The sequence below is a fragment of the Leucopleurus acutus genome (genome assembly GCF_964270905.1).
Source record: "Leucopleurus acutus genome assembly, chromosome: 11".
Taxonomy (NCBI): domain Eukaryota; kingdom Metazoa; phylum Chordata; class Mammalia; order Artiodactyla; family Delphinidae; genus Leucopleurus; species Leucopleurus acutus.
The window spans coordinates 39,311,237-39,333,913 of record NC_139152.1 but is presented as its reverse complement, the minus strand read 5'-3'; the positions used below and the strand labels follow the sequence as shown (position 1 = coordinate 39,333,913).

The following is a 22,677-nucleotide window of genomic DNA, read 5'->3' as shown; positions in this document are numbered from 1 at the left end:
CTTCCCGGGAAGGGAAGAGGGCGGGCCGCGCAGGGGGTGTGACAGCTCCCGCCCGGACCAGTGCCAGCTGCAGCCTCGCTTCAGCGCCCGGTGCCAGCTGGCTCTTTCGTCTGGGACGGAGGGGAGGCTCGGGGCTCCTTGCCGCTGGGGGTGGGGGAACACCGCCCCTCAAGTCCCCAGCTTTCCCCCCACCCAAGAGGAGCCTCTCAACCCAGCCTGGCTCGGGCTGCCCTGGCAGCGGGTCCAGCCAGGAATTGGCCTGCTTACTTCGCCTGGGACTTACAGCAGGGGCTCGCTGTTGGCGGGGGGAAGGGGGGCGGGGGGTCTCCCGTCAGCCCCCGCCTTTTGCTAGAGGCTGCACGGCTGTGCGAGCTCGAGGAAGAATATGAAGGTGGGTAAGGTGGGGTTAGGGGGAGGAGGAGCCGGAGAGGAAGCTGGCACGGTCGGGGAGTTGGGGTGGGAGAGAGAGGCTTGGTCAGGGGTGAGGGAGGTGGAGAAACGAATGGTTTGAGCTGAAGCTGCATTTCTGGGGCATCCAGAGTCCGTAGTCTCATACCGGGAGTCGGTGGAGATCCCTGCAGGGCCATGGGCGGTGGAGTGGGGCAGAATTCCCCAGAAGACCGGGAAGAAGGACCTGATCTCTGGTGCGCCAGCTGGAGACCCCTAAGTGCGCCAGACCGGCAGGCCCCAGTGAAGGTCTTCCTGTCCCTCCCCCGGCTCCTGGCAGGGCTGCAGCACCTCCGCCTGACCAGTCCAGAGGACTCTAGGGAAGTGGTTCTGCCTGGGGCAGTTGTGCCTTGGTCCAGCTGCCCCAGGCCCGGCCTCATGGCTGTCTGCCTTCCTTCTCCCGTCACAGGTGAGCTGGCCAGGTGAAAGCCGCTGGCAGGTGGGCCTGGCTGTGGAGGACAGCTCAGTTCTGGGAGCACCGCCGGTGGGAGGGCTCCCGGACGTGGTGCCGGAGGGGACGCTGCTCAACATGGTGCTGAGGAGGATGCATCGGTCCCGGAGCTGCTCCTACCAGCTGCTGCTTGAGCACCAGCGCCCCAGCTGCATCCAGGGGCTTCGCTGGGTGAGTGCCCACCCCCTGCCCGGGCCAGGCACCAGGGCTGGAGGGGGCCCTGATCGGAAGAACGGGCATGCTTCCGGCGGCCCAGCTCGCTCTGGGGGCATGAGGGGGACAGCTGGGGTGGACAGTGGGTCAGGCAGCTTGGCTGCAGTGTGTGGGTGGCTCACCCAGCTGCACTGCGTGTGCATGTGGTGCCCAAGTCCCCCCATTCAGGCATGAGGGGCGGGGTACAGGGATTTGTCATTTAGTTGTCACCTCTGTGTGCCTAGAGTTAGGTGCTTGCGTGTCCTCCAGGTGGTGGTGGGAGGCATGTATGAAATGCTGGGGACCAGGTCAAGTGGGGGTCAAGAAGTAAGCTTGGTTACTGTTTTTTAAACATCGCCGCGACAACATTCTCCTTTAGTGAGGGCTGAACTGCATCGAGTCTGCTTTTGGATTTTGGGGTGAGGTGGTCATGTGAACATTGCTTGGCATCTGGCTTTGAGAGGCTCAGGGGACAATTCTGAGAAGTTTGGAGGCTCTGAGATGAACGGAGCTCCCTTTGCCGGTGAAGAATCTCTCTGGAGCTGCAAGAATGAAGGAGAGAGAAAGGGTGTGCGGGAAGGATGTGGGGGGGCTGGGGGGCAGGATAAAGGTTGCAGGATCCAAATCACAGAGAAGCTCTCCCCAACCACCCAGACTTAATAGGTTCTTCACCTGAGATTCGCTGTGTCTATTACCTGTGCCCAGCCTGGGTGGAGGTGAGTGCGGGGAGAGTACTTGGGCAAAGGGGCGGAGAGAAAGCAGGGCTTGGGAGAGCTCCTCTCTTATCAGCAAATTCCTCTGAGTAGAATGACCACCACTTTCTGCCTCCTTCCTCCTACCTCACCCAACCACCATTTATATTTACCAAAATATGAAGCTGGGTTGAGAAAACTGAAGCCCACCAAGGTGATGGGGTTCTCCTTGCAATGGGAATCGGGAGGAGAATCTAGGTGTCAGTCCCCAGCTCTCCCCCAACTCCTCCCTCCCTGGGTCCTCCTGACAAGGGGCCTCATGGGCCTGGGTCCTGTTCCAGATGACGCTCTGGAGGGGGCAGGGGAGCTGGGTTCCCTCTGGGCTTCGCTGTCTGCCCCCCTCACCCCCCAGGTCACTGGCAGTAGCTACTGCTTGGAGCCAGTGGGCTGGAACCCTCCCTCCCTCCTTCCCTCTCAGGCTATAATTACTTGTGCATTTCCTGTCCCCTTCCCAGCTTGTAGAGGCAAGGTGGGGAGTGGGGGGAAGGTCAGGTGCCAGGACAATGAGGTCACTGGAGGATCCCCTGGGACCCAAAGTCTGGGAGGGGGTGGAGGAGGCCACCAGGCTGTCTCCTGTCTCCCCCAGTCCCCCAGAATTGAAGGGCTGGTATGCATGGGGAGGCTGGAAGAGTGAGGGTGAGGGTTAGTGGAGTAAAAAATGGGGTCAGAGGCACAGAAGCAAAGCCCCTCCCCTGCCAGGTATGTGTGGGTGTTGGTGATTAGAGGGAACTTAGATTTTCAGGGCTAGAGACAGGACACATCCTCTCCTGAGGACCATCTCTGGGGAGTGGGGGGGCAGAGGTGGTTTCAGCCCGTTGCATCTGTGTGTTTTTTTTTTTTTAACATCTTTATTGGAGTATCATTACTTTACAATGGTGTGTTAGTTTCTGCTTTATAACAAAGTGAATCAGTTATACATATACATATGTTCCCATATCTCTTCCCCCTTGCGTCTCCCTCCCTCCCACCCTCCCTATCCCACCCCTCTAGGTGGTCACAAAGCATTGAGCTGATCTCCCTGTGCTATGCGGCTGCTTCCCACTAGCTATCGATTTTACGGTTTGGTAGTGTATGTATGTCCATGCCACTCTCTCACTTTGTCACAGCTTACCCTTCCCCCTCCCCATATCCTCAAGTCCACGCTCTAGTAGGCCTATGTCTTTATTCCCATCTTACCCCTAGGTTCTTCATGACCTTTTTTTTTTTTTTTCTTAGATTCCATATATATGTGTTAGCATACGGCGTCTGTGTTTAAGAGACTCTGGGTACCTGTGAGCTATACCTCTCTTCTCTGGATGATGCCTTTGGCCGAGGAGGGGCTCACATGAGGGAACAAGTACCCGGCAGGGAGCGTGCACACACAGGGTGAAGGGTGGATGTTGAAAGGAGGTGGGGTCGAGTCCCAGGAGGGCAGTGCTGGGAGTTATTCAGGCCATGCCCCCCTCTTAGAAAATCAAGGGGGAAACCCATCAACCTCCTGAGGTCTGAAGAGAGCACTTTCTGTTCCTACTAGACCAGGACAAGAGAAAATGAAAGCAGGTTACAGCAGGAGGGCCTGGGGTTAGATACAGAAAGGACTTACCAACCACGGCAAAGCTGATGCTGGAAGGGGATGGAAGGACGTCTCCTTTGGAAAACATGACGGGGAGATGAGATCTTGTCTGATGTCCAGGAGCCTACAGAGGGACCAATCTGTCTAGAGGCAGGGGCGAGATCAGGATGACCTCTGGTGGGTCCTACCAGCTCAGAGAAGCCTGGGATGCTTCTCTTTGAGTGACTTATTTGGGGGACGTGGCTCTATTCTCTAACTCAGAAAACATGCTTTCATCGAACCCGTCCAAATCACGGTAGTAGCTAATCGTTGTGTAGTATTTATATCCCAGGCGCTATTATGAGCTTTACTTTGTCATACCAGATAATCTCACAGCAGCCCTGTGAGATAGCTACTAATGCCATCATCTCATTTTATAGATGCGAAAGCAGAAGCACAGAGAGGCTAAGTGACAGGTCTAGGGTTACACAGCTGCTAAGGGACAAAGCTGGGTTTTGGTCCTAGGCGATCTGGCTGCAGAGTTCAAGCTCATAGTGGACTTTCTATTGCTGCGGATGGTAACACCGACACCCCAAAACATCACCCCCACTCATGCATCCTTTCCCAGTCCCATCGTCCACAGCCCTGGCCTGAGACCCTAGCTGTGGCCTAAGGGAACTGGTCTGACGGGTCCCAACATGGCTTTCTGGCTCTGTGCCTGCCCCTCCAGCGCGACTCTGACCCTCAGTGACGGGGGTGGGGCAGGCCATGGTGCTGATGCCAGGGAAGCTAGCTGGGACCTCCTCTTGCACCCTGAGTCCTTCCTGTCCAGACATAAGAGGAGGCGGTGGGTGAGGGCCTTCACCCTTGCCGTACCAGCCGCTGCTCTCCAGCTGAGAACCCTCTAAGCTGACACTCAGGGTTATCAGATCAGGGACAGGGTCAGCGGAAGTACAACATTTCTTGCACTGTGTCCAGATGACAGGTGCCCAGCATGAAATAATAATGTTACATCAAGGTACTTAACACTGACTAAGCAGTTACTACAGAGCAGGCGCGGCTTCGAATGCTGCATGTTATGAACTCATCGGATCCTCAGAATTACCCTGTGGGACAGGTGCTGTTATCATCAACCCCATGTTACAGAACGCTGAAGCACAGAGACATTTATAAGCAGCCCAAGGTCACACAGCCAGCTGGTAATGGGGAACCGAGATTTGAACCCAGGTGCCTGGCTCCGGAGCCCACACACCTGCTGCTCTGGAATAGCGCCTCCACCCCGATGCTGGGAACATGGCAGGGGTCCAGAGGGGCTATGGAACTTGGTCTAACCCAGTATTTTCCAAACTTCCTTGCCCGTGGAACATTCCTGAGGGCGGCATTCACCTCTATCATCTCTGCTTTCATGGCACACGGTGGGGGAAGCACAGGGCCGCGGAGGCACCATGGGATATGGTAGGGCTTGGTGGCTAAGGACGTGGGCTTTGGAGTCGGAGAGGCACAGCGTGAATCCTGGTGCTCCTGTTTACCGGCTCACGGGGCAGGTTATGTAACCTCTGAGCCTCCTTTTCTCTAGCTGTGAAATAGGAGACAAACACCTACTTCGGGGTCAGCGTTGGTAGGGTTATGCAGTGGGATCTTAAATTTCTAAGCGGTTGTGTGACTCTGGGCAAGTTGCTTCATCCCTCTGGGCTCCTGCTTTCCTCGCAAAATGAGAAGGATGCCTTCCTCAGCTCTGATGGGCCAGAGCCCCCAGCTTCCGAGCCTCCAGCCTCCGTGCACATCCCCTGGGGCAGGACAGGAAGTGCTTTCAGCAAGGCCTGAGGATCTGAGATCTGAGTCTTGACCAGCCTGGCCACGTGACCAGGCACCTCCCCTCCTGATGTGCCCTGCGGGGTCACAATAATACCAGGAAGGGAGTGTGTGTGCGCGGGAGCCTGGGTCGTGGGCACCGAAGGGACTTGGGGCAGGGACTGGGGCCACCTGGGCACTCTGACAGCTACAACAACAAGTCATTAGCACTCGGTACTGTTTGTTCCAACACAGGGGGCTGGCTGGGTAGAACTCCTGCCCTTCCCCCTCCTTGTTTCCTGTCAGTAAGTCTCCAGGGCTATGTCTGGCACCAGGATGGGCCCCATGACCGGGTCAGGGATACCTATGGGACACCTAGCGACTTCCGTCCGGCGTTGGGCCAGGCACCTATGCGCGCCAGACCTCAGGCCTCTGCCTGGCACACGGTGGGAGGATGCTGGGACCAGGGGAAGGGACTGTGGCCCCAGGCCTGGTCGTACCCTAGCTCCCCAGCCAGGTCCTCTTCAGGCCCTGTGTGCGGATGGGAAAGCAGCAGAGAGAAGTGGGACGGGAGAGGAAACAGGCAGGTGTGGTGGGTGGAGTGGGACCAAGAATGTGAGCACTTCTGGTAGGAACTTGAGTTTATCTGTGGCTGTGCGGCTGTGTCTGAGTTACAAGCGCACTTCACCTCTAGACTTTTGTTTCTTCCTAAGTCAGGGGGGATAGACAATACCTGCTCTGCCTACTTCCCATCTGATCCTATTCTATATGAGATCAGATGAAATCATGGAGGTAGACATACTTTGTAAACTTCAAGTGCCTGCCTTTGGGATGGCTCATAGAGGGTAGGGCATCCTGTCCAGAGATGCCCACAAATTCCAGTCCTCAGGTGGCAGGAAAAGAGGGGCATGGGAGGCTTCCATGGCCGACATCCCAGGGCACACAGGCCCAGGAGTCCTGGATGCCCAGTTGATGCCAAGGGCAGGGAAACCTCGTTCACCAATGATTTGTACGTAAACCCCGTTTTCCAGAGCTGTCCTGTGTGCTACCAAGACTGACTCACTGTTACAGGGTTATTTATGAGCTAGCAGTGACAGCATCTTGGAGAGGAAAGGGGCCTTCCAGCTTCACAGATCAGTAATAATAACTAACATGTATATACAATTACATGTATATGTCAGGCAGTGCTTTAAACATGTGATCTCTATTAACTCACATAATCCTTCCTAAAGCCTGAATTGTTGTTAGGAATGTTTTATAGATTTATAGGCAGGGAGAGGTTAAATCATATATTCAGGGTCACACTGCCAGTAAACAGAGGAGCAGGGATTTGAATCCAGGAGTCGGCTCCAGGGTTTGTATTTTTAACTACCAGTCTGCACTGAGGCCCACAGAGGGCAGGAGTTTCGCCCACGGCCCTGTGACTGGGGACTGACCCTGGCCTGGCAGGAGGCCCTGGGACTCCAGGCCTCCCGAGCTGCTCACTTTCTGGCCTCTCCCTGGCCTTCTTATCTCATGTCGTCATGCTCCCCCCAGCTCCACTGTGCCCCTTCCCTACACGGTGCAGTTTACCTGGGAGCCTGGGCACACCTGGGCCCTGAGTAAGCAGAACTGGAATCTCATCTGTGGGGTTGCACCGCTGGAGTCAGGAAGCAAGACAAGGGTCTGGGGATAGGGCAGCAGGGCGGGCATGAGGCGGACACCTGGCATATGGGGGGTGCTCAGTGAGTATTTGTTGAAAGAGTAGCTAAGTGGACGCCTGGAGTCGGGGACTGGGCAGGGGCTGGGACTGACTGGGGTGGGCATCTGACAGCTGGGTTTAAAGGCCTGGCACTAACACTCAAACCCTCCCACTGCCCTCAGACGCCACTCGCCAACAGCGAGGAGTCCCTGGATTTCAGCGTGAGCCTCGAGCAGGTACAAGCCACGAGGGGAGGAGCTGGGAGGCGGAGCACAGCGAGGGCTTCAGGGCCTGAGCCAGCTGTGCCTCTGCCCGGCCCAGGCCTCCACGGAGCGGGTGCTGAGGGCGGGGAGGCAGCTGCATCGGCATCTCCTGGCCACCTGCCCCAACCTCATCCGAGACCGAAAGTACCACCTCCGACTCCACCGGTGAGTAGTGGCCTTGGCTACCTCCTTGCCCACCCCCTCCAAACCCTCCCCACCCCCTGTTTTCTTTCCCTTTCACTCTGTCCAGGCACCTGGGCCCAGCCCTGCCTCTAGACCCAGGTGCCTTTCAGATGGAGTGTTCTTCCCTCTCGCCTCTCCCGTCCTGCCATTTGAGACTCCTTCTTCTTCCCTGGCCCCTTCACCTCCCAGGCAATGCTGCTCTGGCCGGGAACTGGTGGATGGGATCTTGGCCCTGGGGCTGGGGGTCCATTCCCGGAGCCAAGCCGTGGGAATCTGCCAGGTGCTGCTGGATGAAGGTGCCCTCTGTCATGGTGAGCCCTAGCCCTGGGTGGGTGCCGGGGGCTGGGCAGTCCTGGGGAGCAGGCACTGGTGGGCATTGCTGGTGGGCATTGCAGCAGGGGGCCTCACACCCACGTGGCCTCAATTTCCTCTCCTCCCCCACGCCTGGGCCTCTGCCCCCCAGTGAAACACGACTGGGCCTTCCAGGATCGAGATACCCAATTCTACCGTTTCCCCGGGCCGGAGCCGGAGCCTGCAGGCCTCCACGAGCTGGAGGAGGAGCTCGTTGAGGCTCTGGCCCTGCTCTCCCAGCGGGGGCCTGATGCCCTGCTCACGGTGGCGCTTCGAAAGCCGTAAGTCGGGCGCCTTGCATCTCGCGGCCCTGCTCTCGGACTCGGTAGTTTCGGTTTCCCCTCTAAGGGGGTGGTCCCTTACTTTTTGTGGAGGGAAGGGACGCTGGCTGGACCAGAGGCCTGAGCTCTGGTCTGCATTCCGCCATGGGCTTGCTGTGTGATCTCGAGCCCTCCTTCCCCCTCTGAACATGGTCCTTCCTCTGTAACTGAGGCCGTGGGACACGTGGCCTCTGGAGACGCTGCCCACTCTGCAATGCAGAGAGACAGAGGGCTTTGGAATCCGCCGGCAGGTCTGCGTTCAAATTCCAGTTCCACTGGCTACTAGCTCGGTGACCTTGGGCCTCTCCATGCCGGCTTCCTCTTCTGTCAAAGGATAACAATACCAACGTCATGGGGTTGTCGTGAGGGTGGAATGAGGTAATGCGTGTAAAGCGCATGGCCCCGTGTCTGGCACACAGTGTGCTCCCGGTAAAGACTGGCCCACTATTGATAAACAGCTACTGCTGGGGCACCGGCTGGCCCAGGCCCAAGCTGGGTGGACGTGGTGGCTTCCCGCTCTTGGCCTTGGGCCCACAGCTCATCACTTCTTCCCCGCCTTCCTGTGCCCGCAGCCCCGGTCAGCGCACAGACGAGGAGCTGGACCTCATCTTTGAGGAGCTGCTGCACATCAAGGCTGTGGCCCACCTCTCCAACTCGGTCAGTCCCCCGACCCAGCCCTGCCCTCCCCACCGCCAAACCTCCCTTCCCTGTGACCGCTGCTGGGCCAGAAGACATTCCCCTCCCCTTCTGCCTGTGGCTGGGAAACCTCAGTCTAATTTCTTGCCCCCGGCATCCTTATCTGTAAGCCCTTCTGCCTCTCTTTGCCCATTTCTTCCCCTTGCTTTGTCTCCCGCTGAATCCCAGGTCACCTGACCTAACTACATCTCTGTCCCCTGAGCACTTGTGGCTTTGGACCTAACTGCCTCACATGCTCCCTCTTCCCCTGAACTCACCTCATAGACCCTCCTCTCCCCACCCCCAGGTGAAGCGGGAATTAGCGGCAGTTCTGCTCTTTGAACCACACAGCAAGGCAGGGACCGTGTGTAAGTCAGACAGGATGGGAAGCTGGGCACCAGGGACCTGGACATGGGCGGAGGCCACAGGGAAGAAGTGATGGGTCCCCGGGGGCATGTCTGATCTGTGCTTCTCTCAGTGTTCAGCCAGGGGGACAAGGGCACCTCCTGGTACATCATCTGGAAGGGATCTGTCAATGTGGTGACCCACGGCAAGGTGAGTCTTCCCTCCCTGCCCAGCCCCCTGGGGTTGACCTCATGGGCAGTGCCTTTAATAGACCCAAGGCTGCTGATCTCCCGGGTCTCCTCCTGCCTTGGTGGCTCTGTCTACCATGGGTCTGTCCCGGTGAGGGCTGAGCGGCGGGGCTGGGCTGTGACTCAGGCCTGGCTGCAGGGCCTGGTGACCACAGTGCACGAGGGAGACGACTTCGGACAGCTGGCTCTGGTGAACGACGCACCCCGGGCAGCCACCATCATCCTGCGAGAGGACAACTGCCATTTTCTTCGCGTGGACAAGCAGGACTTCAACCGTATCATCAAGGTGCCATTGCTGGGGGTGGGGAGGGCAGGGGACGTGGCAGGGACACGTCTCTGGAGAAGTGGTGTGGGGCAAAGAGTAAAGACCAGAGAGAGCCTTTAAGGGTCAAGGAGAGGTCGAGGGTGGAGAAGCTCGGGGCGCTGGCTGCAGGTGGCAGCCCAGCCCTGCGTGTGTGAGGAGGTGCAGAGCGTGCTGAGGAGGGCCAGCGAGCCCTGGGGACCCTGGCTCGGGTGGGAGACCAGGGGGCCGGGCTTACAGAGGGGTGGGGGTCTAGAGTGCAAGGGGATGCAGCATAATGGAGCGTGGGATCCACGGAGGGAGCCCTGGGAGGGATGGGGTGGAGGAAGGGCTCAGGCTGGGTGATGGGCAGGGGTAGGAGTGGGGGTTAAAACCAAGGTCATGGGCACTGAATGGAGTGGGAGAAGGGCTGAGGGTCCCTGTGCGAGCCTTGTGGGGTTCAGCGTTTGGAACGGGGGAGGGAGAGGGAGAAGCTGTAGTGTGGGGAAAGGAGTCACGGTGTATGTTGAGCACTGGGTGTGGGCTTGTTCTCCAGGATGTGGAAGCGAAGACCATGAGGCTGGAAGAACATGGCAAAGTGGTGTTGGTGCTGGAGAGAACCTCTCAGGGCACTGGCCCTTCTCGTCCCCCAACCCCAGGCAGGAACCGGTAACATACCCACCATGCTCCCTTTCCATACCACCTCTCTTGCCCACCTCCTCTCCTTCCATTTCCCAGGCTTTACTCCCTTCCCCGTGTCATACCCCTGCCCTCTGGCCACCTGGGGGTGGAGAGGCTTCCAGGGACTAAGAGGCATCCCCTGAGTTGGTCCCCCCTCCACCCCAAGGTGAGAGAGGGCTGGCAAATAGGGATGAGTGATACGATTGATTATTGATGTCTGCCCCGGCTGTGGGAAGGGGAGTCGTGGCATAAGTGCTATGGACTGGCTGCTTCTGCTAGGTATATAGTGATGTCTGGCACCCCGGAGAAGATCCTAGAACTTCTGTTGGAGGCCATGCGGCCTGATTCCAGTGCTCATGACCCAACAGGTAGGGGCAGGAGACACCCTGACTGCTCTCTGACTCATTGGGTGGTCAGCACAGCATGGGAGAGGCACCCTGCCGTCTGACCTCATCGGGTGCTAGTTTGGTCCATTTGGTCAGTTGACGGGAAGTTTGCATTCCTGTGTTCTTGGTTTGGGTGGGAAGCGCACTGACAGGGATTGGGCATCGCTGGTCCCTTGCCCGTGGTGGGATTGGGGAAAGGGATGCTCCAGCTGTGCATATACTTGTGCTCAGTAGACTTGACCGCTGAAGCCCCCACCTGTCCCCTGTCCCTGCCCTACAGAGACATTCCTCAGCGACTTCCTCCTGACCCACAGTGTCTTCATGCCCACTGCCCAGCTTTGCGCTGCCCTCCTGCACCAATATCCTTCCAGCCCCAGGGGATTAGGATGGCGTGTGGAGTGGGGAGAAGGAATCCCTCGTATCGTGGCTGTGCCGAACCCCCCGAAGTGCCAGCATCGTGCCAGGCCCAGCTTGTGCATATGGGCTCTGGGCGTCCTGCCCCTCCCTTGCCCAAGGTGTGGTGGGTGGTCTGGTTAGATGTTGTGGTTCCCTTGACGGGTGCCCACTTTCCACGCGGAGCCCGTGGGAGGCAGCGAGCAGGAGTGCAGCACCTACATCTGCAACAAGAGACAACAGATCCTGCGGCTGGTCAGCCAGTGGGTGGCCCTGTACGGCCCCATACTCCACACCGACCCTGTGGCCACCAGCTTCCTCCAGGTACCTGGGCGTGAGGCAGGGCTGGACCGGGCTGCCCGGGGTGGACGTGGAGTCTCAGTGAACTTTGGCTCCTCCCAGAAACTGTCAGACCTGGTGAGCAGGGATGCCCGGCTTTGCAACCTGCTGCGGGAGCAGTGGCCAGAGAGGCGGCGACACCACAGGTGATGCTTTGGCTCAAGTTAACTCGTCACCTGGGGGACGGGCGGCGCAGCGGGGATGGAGAGCACTGCCTCTGGGGCCAAGCACGTGGCTTCAATCCAGGCTGCACCACTGTAGCTATGCCGCCCTGAGCCCATTACCCTCACTGCCTCCCCCCACCCCCTAGGGCTTCAGCTCTTGTCTGTAAAACTGGGAGAATACCTACCCCTCACTGCACCTGAAGAGTGCAGCTCAGGGTGTGCTGTGCTCACTTGTCTAGACTTGTTAGTGTTCTTACCGGTCCCCTTGCTACTCACCCTCCCATCACGTGCTCCTCCGTACGCTCATGCAGCCACAGTCATTCGTGGGCCATCCTTCTAGCCCCAGCACACCTGCTGTGCTCACTGCCTCCTAATTATTGCCAAGCACCTGTGGTGCCAGCTCCTGCCGGCCAGCCCGGTCAATTTCCTAGCGTTTACCTCGCCTTCCGAGACCTTCCCGCCCTCCCAGGCATCCCATGGGGGCGGCTGAGGTCCAGGGAGAGCTCCTGTGCAGGCTGCCTGCCCGGACACCGCGTCCCCTTCTCCCTTGAGCTCTCTTTCCCTCCCTTGCTGGCCTGGGAAAATCCCAGGATCCGGGGGCTGGATTTCGAGTCTTGCCTGTCGCACCGAATCTTTGATCCTCACCAAATCTGCAGACCTCTGAGCCTCTGCTGAGGGCAGGTAGAATCCAGAGCCCGTGTTGTCCTCTCTGCTCCTGAGCCCATGTCATCCCGCCTGCAGGGGGCCCTGCCCGCCAGTCTCACCTCGCTCCTCTCTTGCTCCACAGGTTGGAAAATGGCTGTGGGAACGCATCTCCGCAGATGAAGGTGTCTGCCCCGAATGAGGTCCTCTCACTTCTGCGGGGCCCCAGCTGTCCCCACTCCTCCAGGGACCGCCGGGCCCCTCCTTCAGCCCCTACCCAAGGGGCTCTGCGTGGGCAGCCCACCGTCCCCGGTCGGCCCCAGGCACATCCTTGGGTCTGGGATAGGTGTTCATGGAGCTCAGGCTGCATGTGGCGCTGGGGCCAGGCCCTGCAGGGAGACACAGAGGTCTAAGGTCACTGCTCCCCCCGCCCCCCCCAAGCCAGGGGGCTTTTATTCCATCTGGGAGGTGATTCATGCTCACAGTTAGAGCCAGTTAGCAGTTCCCACCTGAGAGGTGAGGGGTGGTGCCTGGGGGTAGCCTCGGAAGCCCAGGGGTTCCTGGGGGCCAGTGCGGGGAGCCCAGAGGAAGGCAGGCCGAAATCCCAGTGCCATTCCCAGCAGCGGGCGGGGGTGGGGTGGGGTGGGGAAGCAGGAGGAAGAGCCGTGATGGGCGCGAGATTTGAGGGATGGGGCGGAAGGGGCTGGGCAGCTAAGTTGGGGCTGGCTGGGGGCTCATGCATTGGGAATAGCACCTAGATGCCTCACCTGGGCCTGCAGCGCCCAGCTGCTTCTCCCACCTCATCCTGCTCCCCCCTCCTCCTCGCAGGCTCCTTTTCGGCTAAAGGTGAAGTTCAGCCCCTCCTCAGTCTCCTGCCCTTACCTGCTGGCCCCTCTCCCACCGGCTCCCCTCCAAGGTGTCCTCTATGGTTTTCCTCAAAGCATTATCCCAGTGGAATTGTTTTCTTTCTTTGTGTACTTGCTTATTGTCTGTTGGTGTCTGTCATGTCCCACTAGAATGCCCGCGTGAAGGGCCTTGACCTCTGTCTCCCCAGCCTGTGGTTGCCACTCAGGGAGCGGCCGGCGGGCACTGCGTTAGGTGCCGAGGATGCCGTAGGGGGCGGGGGGAGCCACGCTGGCCTCGAGGGGCTTGCAGTGAAGCGAGGGACGGGGCTGCAGGGCAATCTCATGCTGTATAAGGGCGAAGACGGGGTCTCTGGAGACGGGAAGGGGAGGGCTGACTCCGGGTCAGGGTCAGGGAGAAGCGACCGCTGGGCCTGGAGGAGAGGGGGGAGGTGGGCAGGGGCCAGAGCAGGTGCCCCCCCCCCCACCGTGGGCCACGGTAAGGGACCTGGCCTTTGTCCCCAGAGCAGCGTGAGCCGTTGAAGGTGTCTGAGCCGAGGACTGACAAGATGAGATTTGCGTATTGCATAGGTCAGCTGAGGAGACTGCGCTATCCAGCAGACAGTGACGGTGGGAGCCGTGATAGGAAGCTTAATCGGGCTCTGGTCATGCAGATGGCAGTGGTAGAGAGGGAGGCGCTCGAGAGGTGAGGCTGGCGGAGAATAGCTGGGCCGTTTTAGTAGATAAACAGTGAGGCAACACACGGGCTGGTGGACCCTGAGGTTGGCCTGGGCTGGGGAGGGGGGCACGCGGAGACCCCAGGACTAGACGACATGCCGTGGGGAAGCGGGGGCTGGGCAGCAGGAACCATGAGTCCAGGGGAATGGCCGAAGAGTAGCCTGGCAGGTGGAATGAGGGATCCGAGGGGTGTGTTGAGTTTGGGGTGATGGAGCACAGATGCGGGAGGATCCAGGAGGCATTTGAGACCAGGGCCTGGAAGAAAATTCAGTGCTCAGTGGTATGGTTTTAAGAGTCTTCCATCTGCGGGGGTGGGGTGGAGTGGGAGGGTGCGTGAGGCTGGGGGGAGCTCGGAGGGGAGCGCAGAGATCTGGAAATCCAGGGAAGAGCCATGAACCAAGGTCCGAACCTGATCTGCCACCTTCAGAGCAGGTAGAGAGTCAGTACAAGAGTTAGAAAGAGTGGTCGGTGTGCAGAGGAGCTGTGTGAGGGAGGCCTCTGGCCAGCGGGGGCTCCCCAGCAGCCCACTGTGGTGGGGCCATGGAGGAAGGGCTGTGGGGTGACGGGGCAGCTGACACAGTTGAGTGCTGGTGGACGAGAGCGGGGTGTGTGGGGGCGGGGGCGCAGGTGGCGGGTTAGGATTCCAGCTGGGCCACCTAGCAGCTGTGTTTCTTTGGGTATGTTACTTAACCTCTCTGAGCCTCACTGATCTCATCTATAAAATGAGGATAATAATATTTTGTCAAAGGGCTTTGGTGACTATTTAGATACTTAAAAGATGCCTGTACTTAGCCTGGCATGTAGCAAATAGCAAATGGTAGCTGAAGGAGGAAAAAACCGAGATCAACAGCTGAGGTGTCGTTCGTATTAGAGCAATTCTAGACCCATCTGGTAGAGGGGGTAACACACACGTAGAGGGGCACAGACTTTGCTCTGTCTCCTCCAGGAGCCTCAGTCCCCAGCGCCTTACCTGGCCCAGATTCATGGGCCAAGCAGAGCCCCAGGGTGGTGTGCGTGCCCCGCGGGTGCCATGCTCCTGGTGACAGAGGCCCCTCCCCGTCCCTGCATGCTCTCCTGTGTCCTCCCGGCCTTACTTTCTCTCCCTCTCAGGCCCGGAACATGCCTGTTTGGCTCCCCAGCCAGGATGAACCTCTCCCCAGCAGCAACTGTGCCATCCGAGTCGGGGACAAAGGTTGGTGGTCTGTCCAAGCCAGCCAGTTCATAGCTCGAGCCCTACTGTCATCACCCTTGACCTTGGGGCGCCTGGCCGAGGATGGCATGCCACGCTCCTCGGGGTCTGTGTTCCAGGCTCCCCCTCTCCTTGGCTCAGGGCCTCCTACCCACCCAAGCTACTCCGTAGTGCCCTTGCCCGCCTGCTCGGGACCCTCCCTCCACTGCAGTCGCTGCCCTCTCCCTCCTGGGGTGGGGAGACGAAGCAGCCCCCCCCCCCCCCAGCTCAGCCAGCCTTCCTCTCCAGTCCCCTATGACATCTGCCGGCCGGACCACTCGGTGCTGACCCTGCAGCTGCCTGTGACGGCCTCAGTGAGAGAGGTGATGGCGGCGTTGGCCCAGGAGGACGGCTGGACTAAGGGGCAGGTGCTGGTGAAGGTGAACTCTGCGGGCGGTGAGTTGTGTCTCTGGGTAGGGTGGCCCCAAGGGAGGGGACCCCCTCAGAGCCGTGCCCATCCCCCGAATTAAGATCATCATCATCTTTATTATCTTTATCATGTTAGTGATGGTTGGCATTTATTGGGAGGTTTCTTACATCTCTTCAAAGTGCTTTGCATGTGGTGAAGAGCATGAACTCTGGGGCCTGTTGCCCACATTTGACTTCTGCCCTTTGGCTCCCTTCTCTCTGTCCCTGGGCAGGATGCTTAATCTCTCTGGGCTCTGTTTCATCATCTGTAAAATGGGGATGAAAAGAATGCCTGCTTCATAGAGGAATTGTGAGGATAGATGAGCTAATCTATAAAAGTGTTTAGAATGCTGTCTGACCCATACTCAGCACTACGTTATTATCTGTTATTACGTAGCTACTGCTGCATCATTATCATGCTTACATATTTATTGAACTCTAATAGCAATCTTACGAGATAGGTATTTTGATCCTATTTTCAGACAAGGAAACTTAAGCTCAAAGGGGTTCAGTGATTTTCCCAAGTTCACACAGCGAGAGCGTCGCCGAGAGCCTTTGAATTCAGGCGGTTGCTCATTTAGTCTGTAGTCATCTTTGAGGGTCAGCTGTGGGCCAGCAGTGTGTTAGGAGGTAGAGGTACCATGGCAGGTAAGATAGAGCAGCTTGACGGTTAAGAGCCTAGACAGTGGACTCCCAGATCTGAGCTGGAATCCCAGACCCACTGCTTACTAGCTGTGTGATCCCGGGCGAGTCGTTTAACCTCTGTGAACTTCGGTTTCCTCGTCTGTCGAATGAGCACTGTAACTGTACCTATCACATAGGACTGCTGTGGCTATTAAATAAGCTACTGTGTTTAAAGCCGTTCGCACGGGACCCAGCATAAAGTTGGTGCTCGGAATACGGCAACAGGAGGATTAGTAAGACCTGCCTTTGGAGAACTTGGGACATTAAAAACCACTGTTGTCCATGAAGGACACAGCCCAGGTCTGACAGCTGGAGCCCAGGGTAGGCAGCTGAGAATAATGGCAAGGAATGGCAGGGAGACTGGCAAAGCCTCCTTCCTTCAGGAAGTGGGGAGAGAGGATGAGGTCACCTGTGCCTATGTGCTGCTCTGGGAAGCACTGCCCTCTGGTGGCTACCTGGCAAGTTGCAGTCTTCCTAAGCCAGTGTTTATTGAGACCCTACGTGCCTCAATATTTTATTACAAACTCCATAATATGTGTATATTTCCTCGTAAGTCACATACATATATTCCTACCCTAATGTTACATGATCATTACACAACACACAAAATAGAAGTGCAAAACAGGTGAGAAAAACCAATAAAGTGGAAGAGCTAAGGTTTTTTCCCGGACACGTGGATGTCTTGTGTACCTTACTTTGGGGGCTGATGGTCTAGGGACTGGGGACTCAGACATGACTAAAAACACAGTCTCAGTCCACAAGAGCTGATGAAAATCCGCACAAAGATTTCTGCAGGGCCTTTCCCAGTTCTCAAAGGGCCTGTATATGTATCGTGTATTTATAGCCACTAGTTATATTTATATCAATGATTTCATTTGACTTGTGAGTAGTCAGGGAAAATCTTAGTGTCTCCGTTCGACAAAGGAGGAAGCCGAGGCTCACTGAGACTCCAGCGTTGCCTAGCGTCAGCCTGTCTCACTAAGACTCCCCTTTCATCGTCCTTGGGCCGTGCTACCCTGTGTGTGTGGATGCGTGGGCGTGCGCACCTGTGTATTTAGAACACCTGCCCAGGGCTCCAACCCTGCTTCGGGGAGAAGAGACCTTCCAGCCTCCTAAGTGGGGCCTCCACCCTGCCTCCGGTTGCTCGCTGGCCTCCCTCTCTGTCCCACCCGGCACAGCCTCTGCTCTCTTTGCAGACACTGTTGGCCTGCAGCCAGATGCCCACGGTGTGGCCACATCCCTGGGACTCAACGAGCGCCTCTTTGTTGTCAACCCTCAGGAAGTGCACAAGCTGGTAGGGACAGGCAGGGCGCCAGGGCCTGGGGAGGAGCTGAGTTTTGCGGGTGGTAGGAGTGGGTGCTAGGAGAGGGTCACATGGAGAAGACGGGGAGGGCTGGCTCTGACTGCTGCTGGGCCTTGAGGAAGAGGAAGGAGTTGGCCTCAGCCAATGGGGAAAGTCCCCAGGATGTGGGAGGGGAGAACTGGTTGGGAGCTCTCAAGGGGGAAGAGGGAGACCTGCCTCATCAGGGGTTCCCCAGAGAACAGGCACCCTACAAGGAGGGGTCCCAGCGTCGGGGAGCTGTCTGGGACATGCCTCCTTGGGAAGCCCCTCCGTCAGATGCCCCTCCAGCCCTTGCCCTCCCTGACATTCCTCCGACCCTGGGCACAGAGGCTCCTCCCACCCTGCACCTTTCCCCCGGATTCCCCAGGCAGCCCCCCTGAGCACTCTCCCACCTGCAGACCCCACACCCCGAGCAGCTGGGGCCCACTGTGGGCTCTGCAGAGGGGCTGGACCTGGTGAGCACCAAGGACCTGGCGGGCCAGCTGACGGACCACGACTGGAGCCTCTTCAACAGCATCCACCAGGTGCAGGGGCAGAGCGGAGGGGAGGGGCCGGCGATGTGGGCTCCCCGCCTGCCACGCGCTGACCGCTCATGCTGTCCCCGCCCAGGTGGAGCTGATCCACTACGTGCTGGGCCCCCAGCCCCTGCGGGACGTCACCACCGCCAACCTGGAGCGCTTTATGCGCCGCTTCAACGAGCTGCAGTACTGGGTGGCCACGGAGCTGTGTCTCTGCCCTGTGCCCAGCCTGCGGGCCCAGCTGCTCCGGAAGTTCATCAAGCTGGCCGCCCAGTGAGCGCCTGTGGGCTGGGTGCGCTGGGTGGGCGGAGTCCTGAGGCTGCCTTTACTTAAATGCCCGACCCATGGGCAGGGTGTTGCCAAATCTGCCAGCCCCACGCTTCCCTGGGTCCCCTGGAGCCTCCGCCTCCCCACCCCGTCCGGCCCCAGTGCCCGCAGGGCGCTGGACCCCAAGCCGGCCGCTGTATGGGTACGGGGCTTTGCACGTGGCTGAGGGTCTCTGGGTCTTCTGTTCACAGCCTCAAGGAGCAAAAGAATCTCAATTCCTTCTTTGCCATCATGTTTGGCCTCAGCAACTCGGCCATCAGCCGCCTGGCCCAGACCTGGGAGGTAAGTGCCATCTGCCGGGGCAGGCCAGGGCCTTCCCACCTCGGTCCTGAGTCAGGCCCCTGCCCGTTCTGGGGGTCCTTTTTGGGGATGGAGCTCCCACCCCAGAGCAGTGACAGCCCCGCCTGCCTCTCCTTCACAGAGGCTGCCCCACAAAGTCCGGAAGCTCTACTCGGCCCTCGAGAGGCTGCTGGTGAGTGCTGGGCCCCGGTTCCTCCCTCCAGAAACCCCGATTCTTGGCTCCCTTGCAGCCTCTCTGCCGGTCCTTGTCTACTTCTGGGTCCCCTTGTCTACCCTGGGTCAGGGCCTGGTTCCCTTTGGCCTGTGAGTTTGGGGTGCTGGCTGAGGAACAGGTGTTTAGCATGATTGGATAGTATGCTGTATCCCTCAGTATGTGCGCTGCGGGGATGGCATTTGCTGTGGCTATGAGGTCCTGCGTGAGGGCAGTGTCTGGCCCTGGGGTCTGAGGTGCCAGGGGACCGCTGGGGGATGCTGGATTCCAGCTGACCTGCCTCAGGACGCAGGAGGCAGGTCCTGACCTCAGCTCCCATGGTGTTCTGGGGCCTGTCAGTGGCCCCTCAGGAGACTCAAGGAGCCCATGTGCCAGCCCGGGTCAAAAGATGAGGAAAGAATTCAGGAGCTGAGCCCTCCACTGCCAGGAGCTGTTAGGGGGGCTGGTTTGAAAGGTTTGACAGTATTCAGGGGAGAGCTAGTGCAGGGTGCTTTCATCAGCAAGGTTCTAAGACGCTTGAGGAAAAACTTCTCCTGGGGCTCAAGAGGTTCAAAGGAATTTACCCACTAGAGAGAGAGAGGGAGAAACAGGGACAGAAAAGAAAGAGTTTTCCATGAAACCTCAGGGCCCTTGTGATAATGGCCACGACGTGTCCTTGGGGTTTAATCAGAGGCCAGGAAGCCACATCACGCAGACTGGCAGTCACAGGTCCAGGCCCTTCCCGCCTCCGCAGAGCCTGCCTTGGTGAGATCTGGGGCCGAGAGGAAGCTGAGCTCCAAGGGGATGGGTGCACAGCCTCTCCTCGGGACGGTGGGCATTTTGTTGCGCTGTGGCACGTGGTGGGTTATGGTGTATGGGACCTTCCCTCTCTCACTGTGGCTTCTTCCCTCTCAGGACCCCTCATGGAACCACCGTGTGTACCGTCTGGCCCTCACCAAGCTCTCCCCTCCCCTCATCCCGTTCATGCCCCTTCTTCTCAAAGGTAAGAGGGCCAGTATCCACCTCCCTGTCTCCATCCCATCCATTCCTGCCCCTGTGTGTCCATCCAACCCTCTGAGTGATTCCAGTGCGCTGATGCCCTGGGGGACACAAAGATGAACTAGGAGTTCACAGGGTAGGAGCAGAGTTAAGACATGCAGACATTAGATGGCCGATGATACGAGGCCTAAGAGATACAAGGAAATCGCTCCAGGAGGTTAGTTGGGGAGGAAGAGGGCCATGTGGGGGACCGACAGGCCCGAGCCCCCCTGTTATTGACCCCTCACCTTTCCTTGGCTGCTGGAAGGGGAAGGAGTTTGGGGACCTATGAGCAAAGCCCATCTCTTTGCAGACATGACCTTCATCCATGAGGGAAATCACACGCTGGTAGAGAATCTCATCAACTTTGAGAAGATGGTGAGTCCGAGGAGAGTGGGTGCCTGACACTGGAATGGGTTGCAGGCTATGCATGTGGCTGAGGGTCTCTGGGTCTTGCAAGACGATGGCCTTGCAAGGGGTTGGGGATGGGGTGGGAGATGGTCTAAAGTTGTTCTCAACAATATAAATATGAATTCTTCCTTTAAAATAGCCATTACTCCATTGCATGCCCTCATGAGGGTCTGGTCTCCACTGGGGAGTGCTGGGGTGACAGCCTCAACTATCTCGCTCTTCAACCGGAGCCCCCTCCCGTCTAAGCCCTCCCTGACCTCTGTTCTTCCCAATGCCTGGTCCCCACTGGGTTTCTGGGTGAGCTGGGGCACAGCAGACAGGACCCCATCTCCTACAGCCGCTAGTTCCCACGAGCACTTCAGCTGTCCCGCACCAGGGTCCCATTCCTCACACTGGGTCTCACGTCCTTGCTTGGCCCGCAGAGAATGATGGCCAGAGCTGCGAGGATGCTGCACCACTGCAGAAGCCACAGCAACGGTGAGAGGGCGGGTTCCCCGCGTAGGTGCCCCTGACCGATGTCCCCTTCAAGGCACTGGCTTGGTCCTGTCTCGCTGACTCCCCCCTCTCACCCGCCAGTGCCTCTGTCACCGCTTAGAAGCCGAGTCTCCCACCTGCACGAGGACAGCCAGGGGGCCAGGATTTCCACGTGTAAGTGCGGGCAGGGGTGGGCGTTGACGAGTTGGCCATGGCTGGCATTTACAGGCACGTGCATACGTGATGCTGATGACCCTTCACAACACCTCTGTGAGGTAGGCAGAATGTTATCCTAACTTGAAGATGTGCGAACAGGCTGGAGCCTTGAAGAAGCCTGTGGAAGCCACAGGGTTAGATGGAGCTGGGACCCAGGTACTCTTACTCCAGATCTGCGTTCTTTTAATTGGCCTTCAGTTGCATGAAATGGGATTCATTGTAATCCACAGTTCATACCACACCGTCCTCATTATTTTAATGTATGTATGTAGATTCTGATAATACGATGGGCACCTCTGGACCCAAGCCAAACATGAGGACATTGACAATAGCTTCCATCTCCCTAGTGGTGTCCCTCTCTCCTGTCCTCGTGCCCCTCCCGCCCAGGGGAGCCACTCTCCTGAATTTTGAGTTACTCGTTTTCTTGTTTTGGAAAATAGGTTTATTATATATATGTATGATAAAATATATATGCACACGCACATACGTATACATCTTTTAAATACCTCATATATATATGACAACAAAATATTCTTTAGTTTTAGTTGTTTTTGAGCTTAGTAAAAGGGGTATTAAACTGTATGCAATTTGGGGGGCCTGTTTTCTCCAGTCTGTGCTCTTGACCACCATGCTATTCTGCCCCAGCAGGGGGGCGGGGTGTCTTCTAGATCGGCCGTGGGAAGTGGCAGGCTCGGTGGCGGAGGGCAGGGAGGCCGATTTGCTCCTTGGAGGAGGAGGGGTGGGCTCTCCAAAGTGCGCGGCGCCCCCCCCGCCGACCACCCCTCCCCCCCTCCCCCCACTTAGGCTCGGAGCAGTCCCTGAGCACCCGGAGTCCAGCCAGCACCTGGGCTTACGTCCAGCAGCTGAAGGTCATCGACAACCAGCGGGAACTGTCCCGCCTCTCCCGGGAGCTGGAGCCGTGAGGAGGGGCCGGGCTGGAGCAGGCACTGGCCGCCGGGAGAGCCAGGACGAGCCGGGCCAGGAGGCCCACGGGCTGGCCGCGCCGGGCAGGGGCTCTCCGCGGACTGAACTTGAGGCCCTGGAGTGGGCGGCATGGAGGCAGCCGTCCCCTTGATGACTGGTGGCCAAGGAGGACCTCGGGATGGAATGAGCCGGGGCCCAAGGCCAAGGAATGGGGGACAGAGAAGCCCTGGAGTGGGTGGGAGAGCAGAGCGCTCCCTCTGTGTGTTCAATAGAGAGCTCTCCGCACCAGGTCTTTTCCAGATTCCATGCCTCTCGGCTTTGTTGACCGGCCATCGCCGGGCCCCTGGGGTGTGTTTCCGCAGTGGACCGAGCGTCTGCATGTGTGTGGCATGTGGGTGGCAGGGGCAGGCCCGCTGCCCGGGGAGGTGGGGAGGCAGGGAAGGGTGGGAGCCGTGCTGCTTTTCTTTCCACGGCCTGTGCGATAAACAGCTGGGTGTGGTCGGGGCTGTTTGTCTGGGAGTGGTGGTCCCTGAGGAGACTTATTGTTACCCTAAGCGGACAGAGAGGCTGTGTTCTCGGGCCAGCCCCGGGGGGTGTGGCAGGGAAGGCCGAGCCCTGCCCCCTGCCTGGGATGGTCTCTGGGACCCTGCAGGGCTCCAAGGCTGACTGCGGCTGGACCTCAGCTTGGTCACCAGAGCGGCAGGAGCCTGGAGCCCTGCACGGGGCTGGCCGGAGTGGCCCTCAGCTGTCCACAGTGGTCTGAGAGGTCGCTCCTCCCTCCTCTCCCCTCCCCACTCCACTTCCTGCCCGTCTGCTTGCAGCCCCGCTGGGCGGTGCTCTGGGAGGCGAGGCAAGGCGGAGGTGATGGAGAGGCTAAGGCCGAGGCTTCTGAGGGGAGCCCATCCCTTGCTGAGGCCTAAGG

General features: G+C 58.5%; 1 protein-coding gene across 1 annotated transcript; it reads left to right on the top strand.

The window, feature by feature from the left end:
* Nucleotides 1–211: 211 nt before the first annotated feature.
* Nucleotides 212–21,772, top strand: RAPGEF3 (Rap guanine nucleotide exchange factor 3). The gene is made up of 28 exons (XM_082850285.1): nucleotides 212–391; nucleotides 857–1,069; nucleotides 7,028–7,081; nucleotides 7,167–7,273; nucleotides 7,481–7,602; nucleotides 7,755–7,923; nucleotides 8,535–8,619; nucleotides 8,945–9,005; nucleotides 9,116–9,192; nucleotides 9,370–9,516; nucleotides 10,067–10,179; nucleotides 10,471–10,559; nucleotides 10,858–10,936; nucleotides 11,144–11,294; nucleotides 11,373–11,455; nucleotides 12,261–12,300; nucleotides 14,806–14,887; nucleotides 15,173–15,319; nucleotides 17,212–17,309; nucleotides 17,756–17,881; nucleotides 17,967–18,148; nucleotides 18,394–18,484; nucleotides 18,624–18,674; nucleotides 19,608–19,695; nucleotides 20,044–20,108; nucleotides 20,564–20,618; nucleotides 20,718–20,789; nucleotides 21,636–21,772. Exons 1-28 carry the CDS (start codon nucleotides 386–388, stop codon nucleotides 21,752–21,754), a joined length of 2,772 nt encoding a protein of 923 aa, XP_082706411.1. The 5' UTR covers nucleotides 212–385; the 3' UTR covers nucleotides 21,755–21,772.
* The last annotated feature ends 905 nt before the right edge of the window (nucleotides 21,773–22,677 follow it).

Coding starts and splice junctions, on each gene's coding strand:
- RAPGEF3 (XM_082850285.1), top strand. Junction 10,180..10,470: donor CCAACCCCAGGCAGGAACCG/GTAACATACCCA, acceptor TGCTTCTGCTAG/GTATATAGTGATGTCTGGCA. Junction 18,675..19,607: donor CGGCCCTCGAGAGGCTGCTG/GTGAGTGCTGGG, acceptor CTTCCCTCTCAG/GACCCCTCATGGAACCACCG.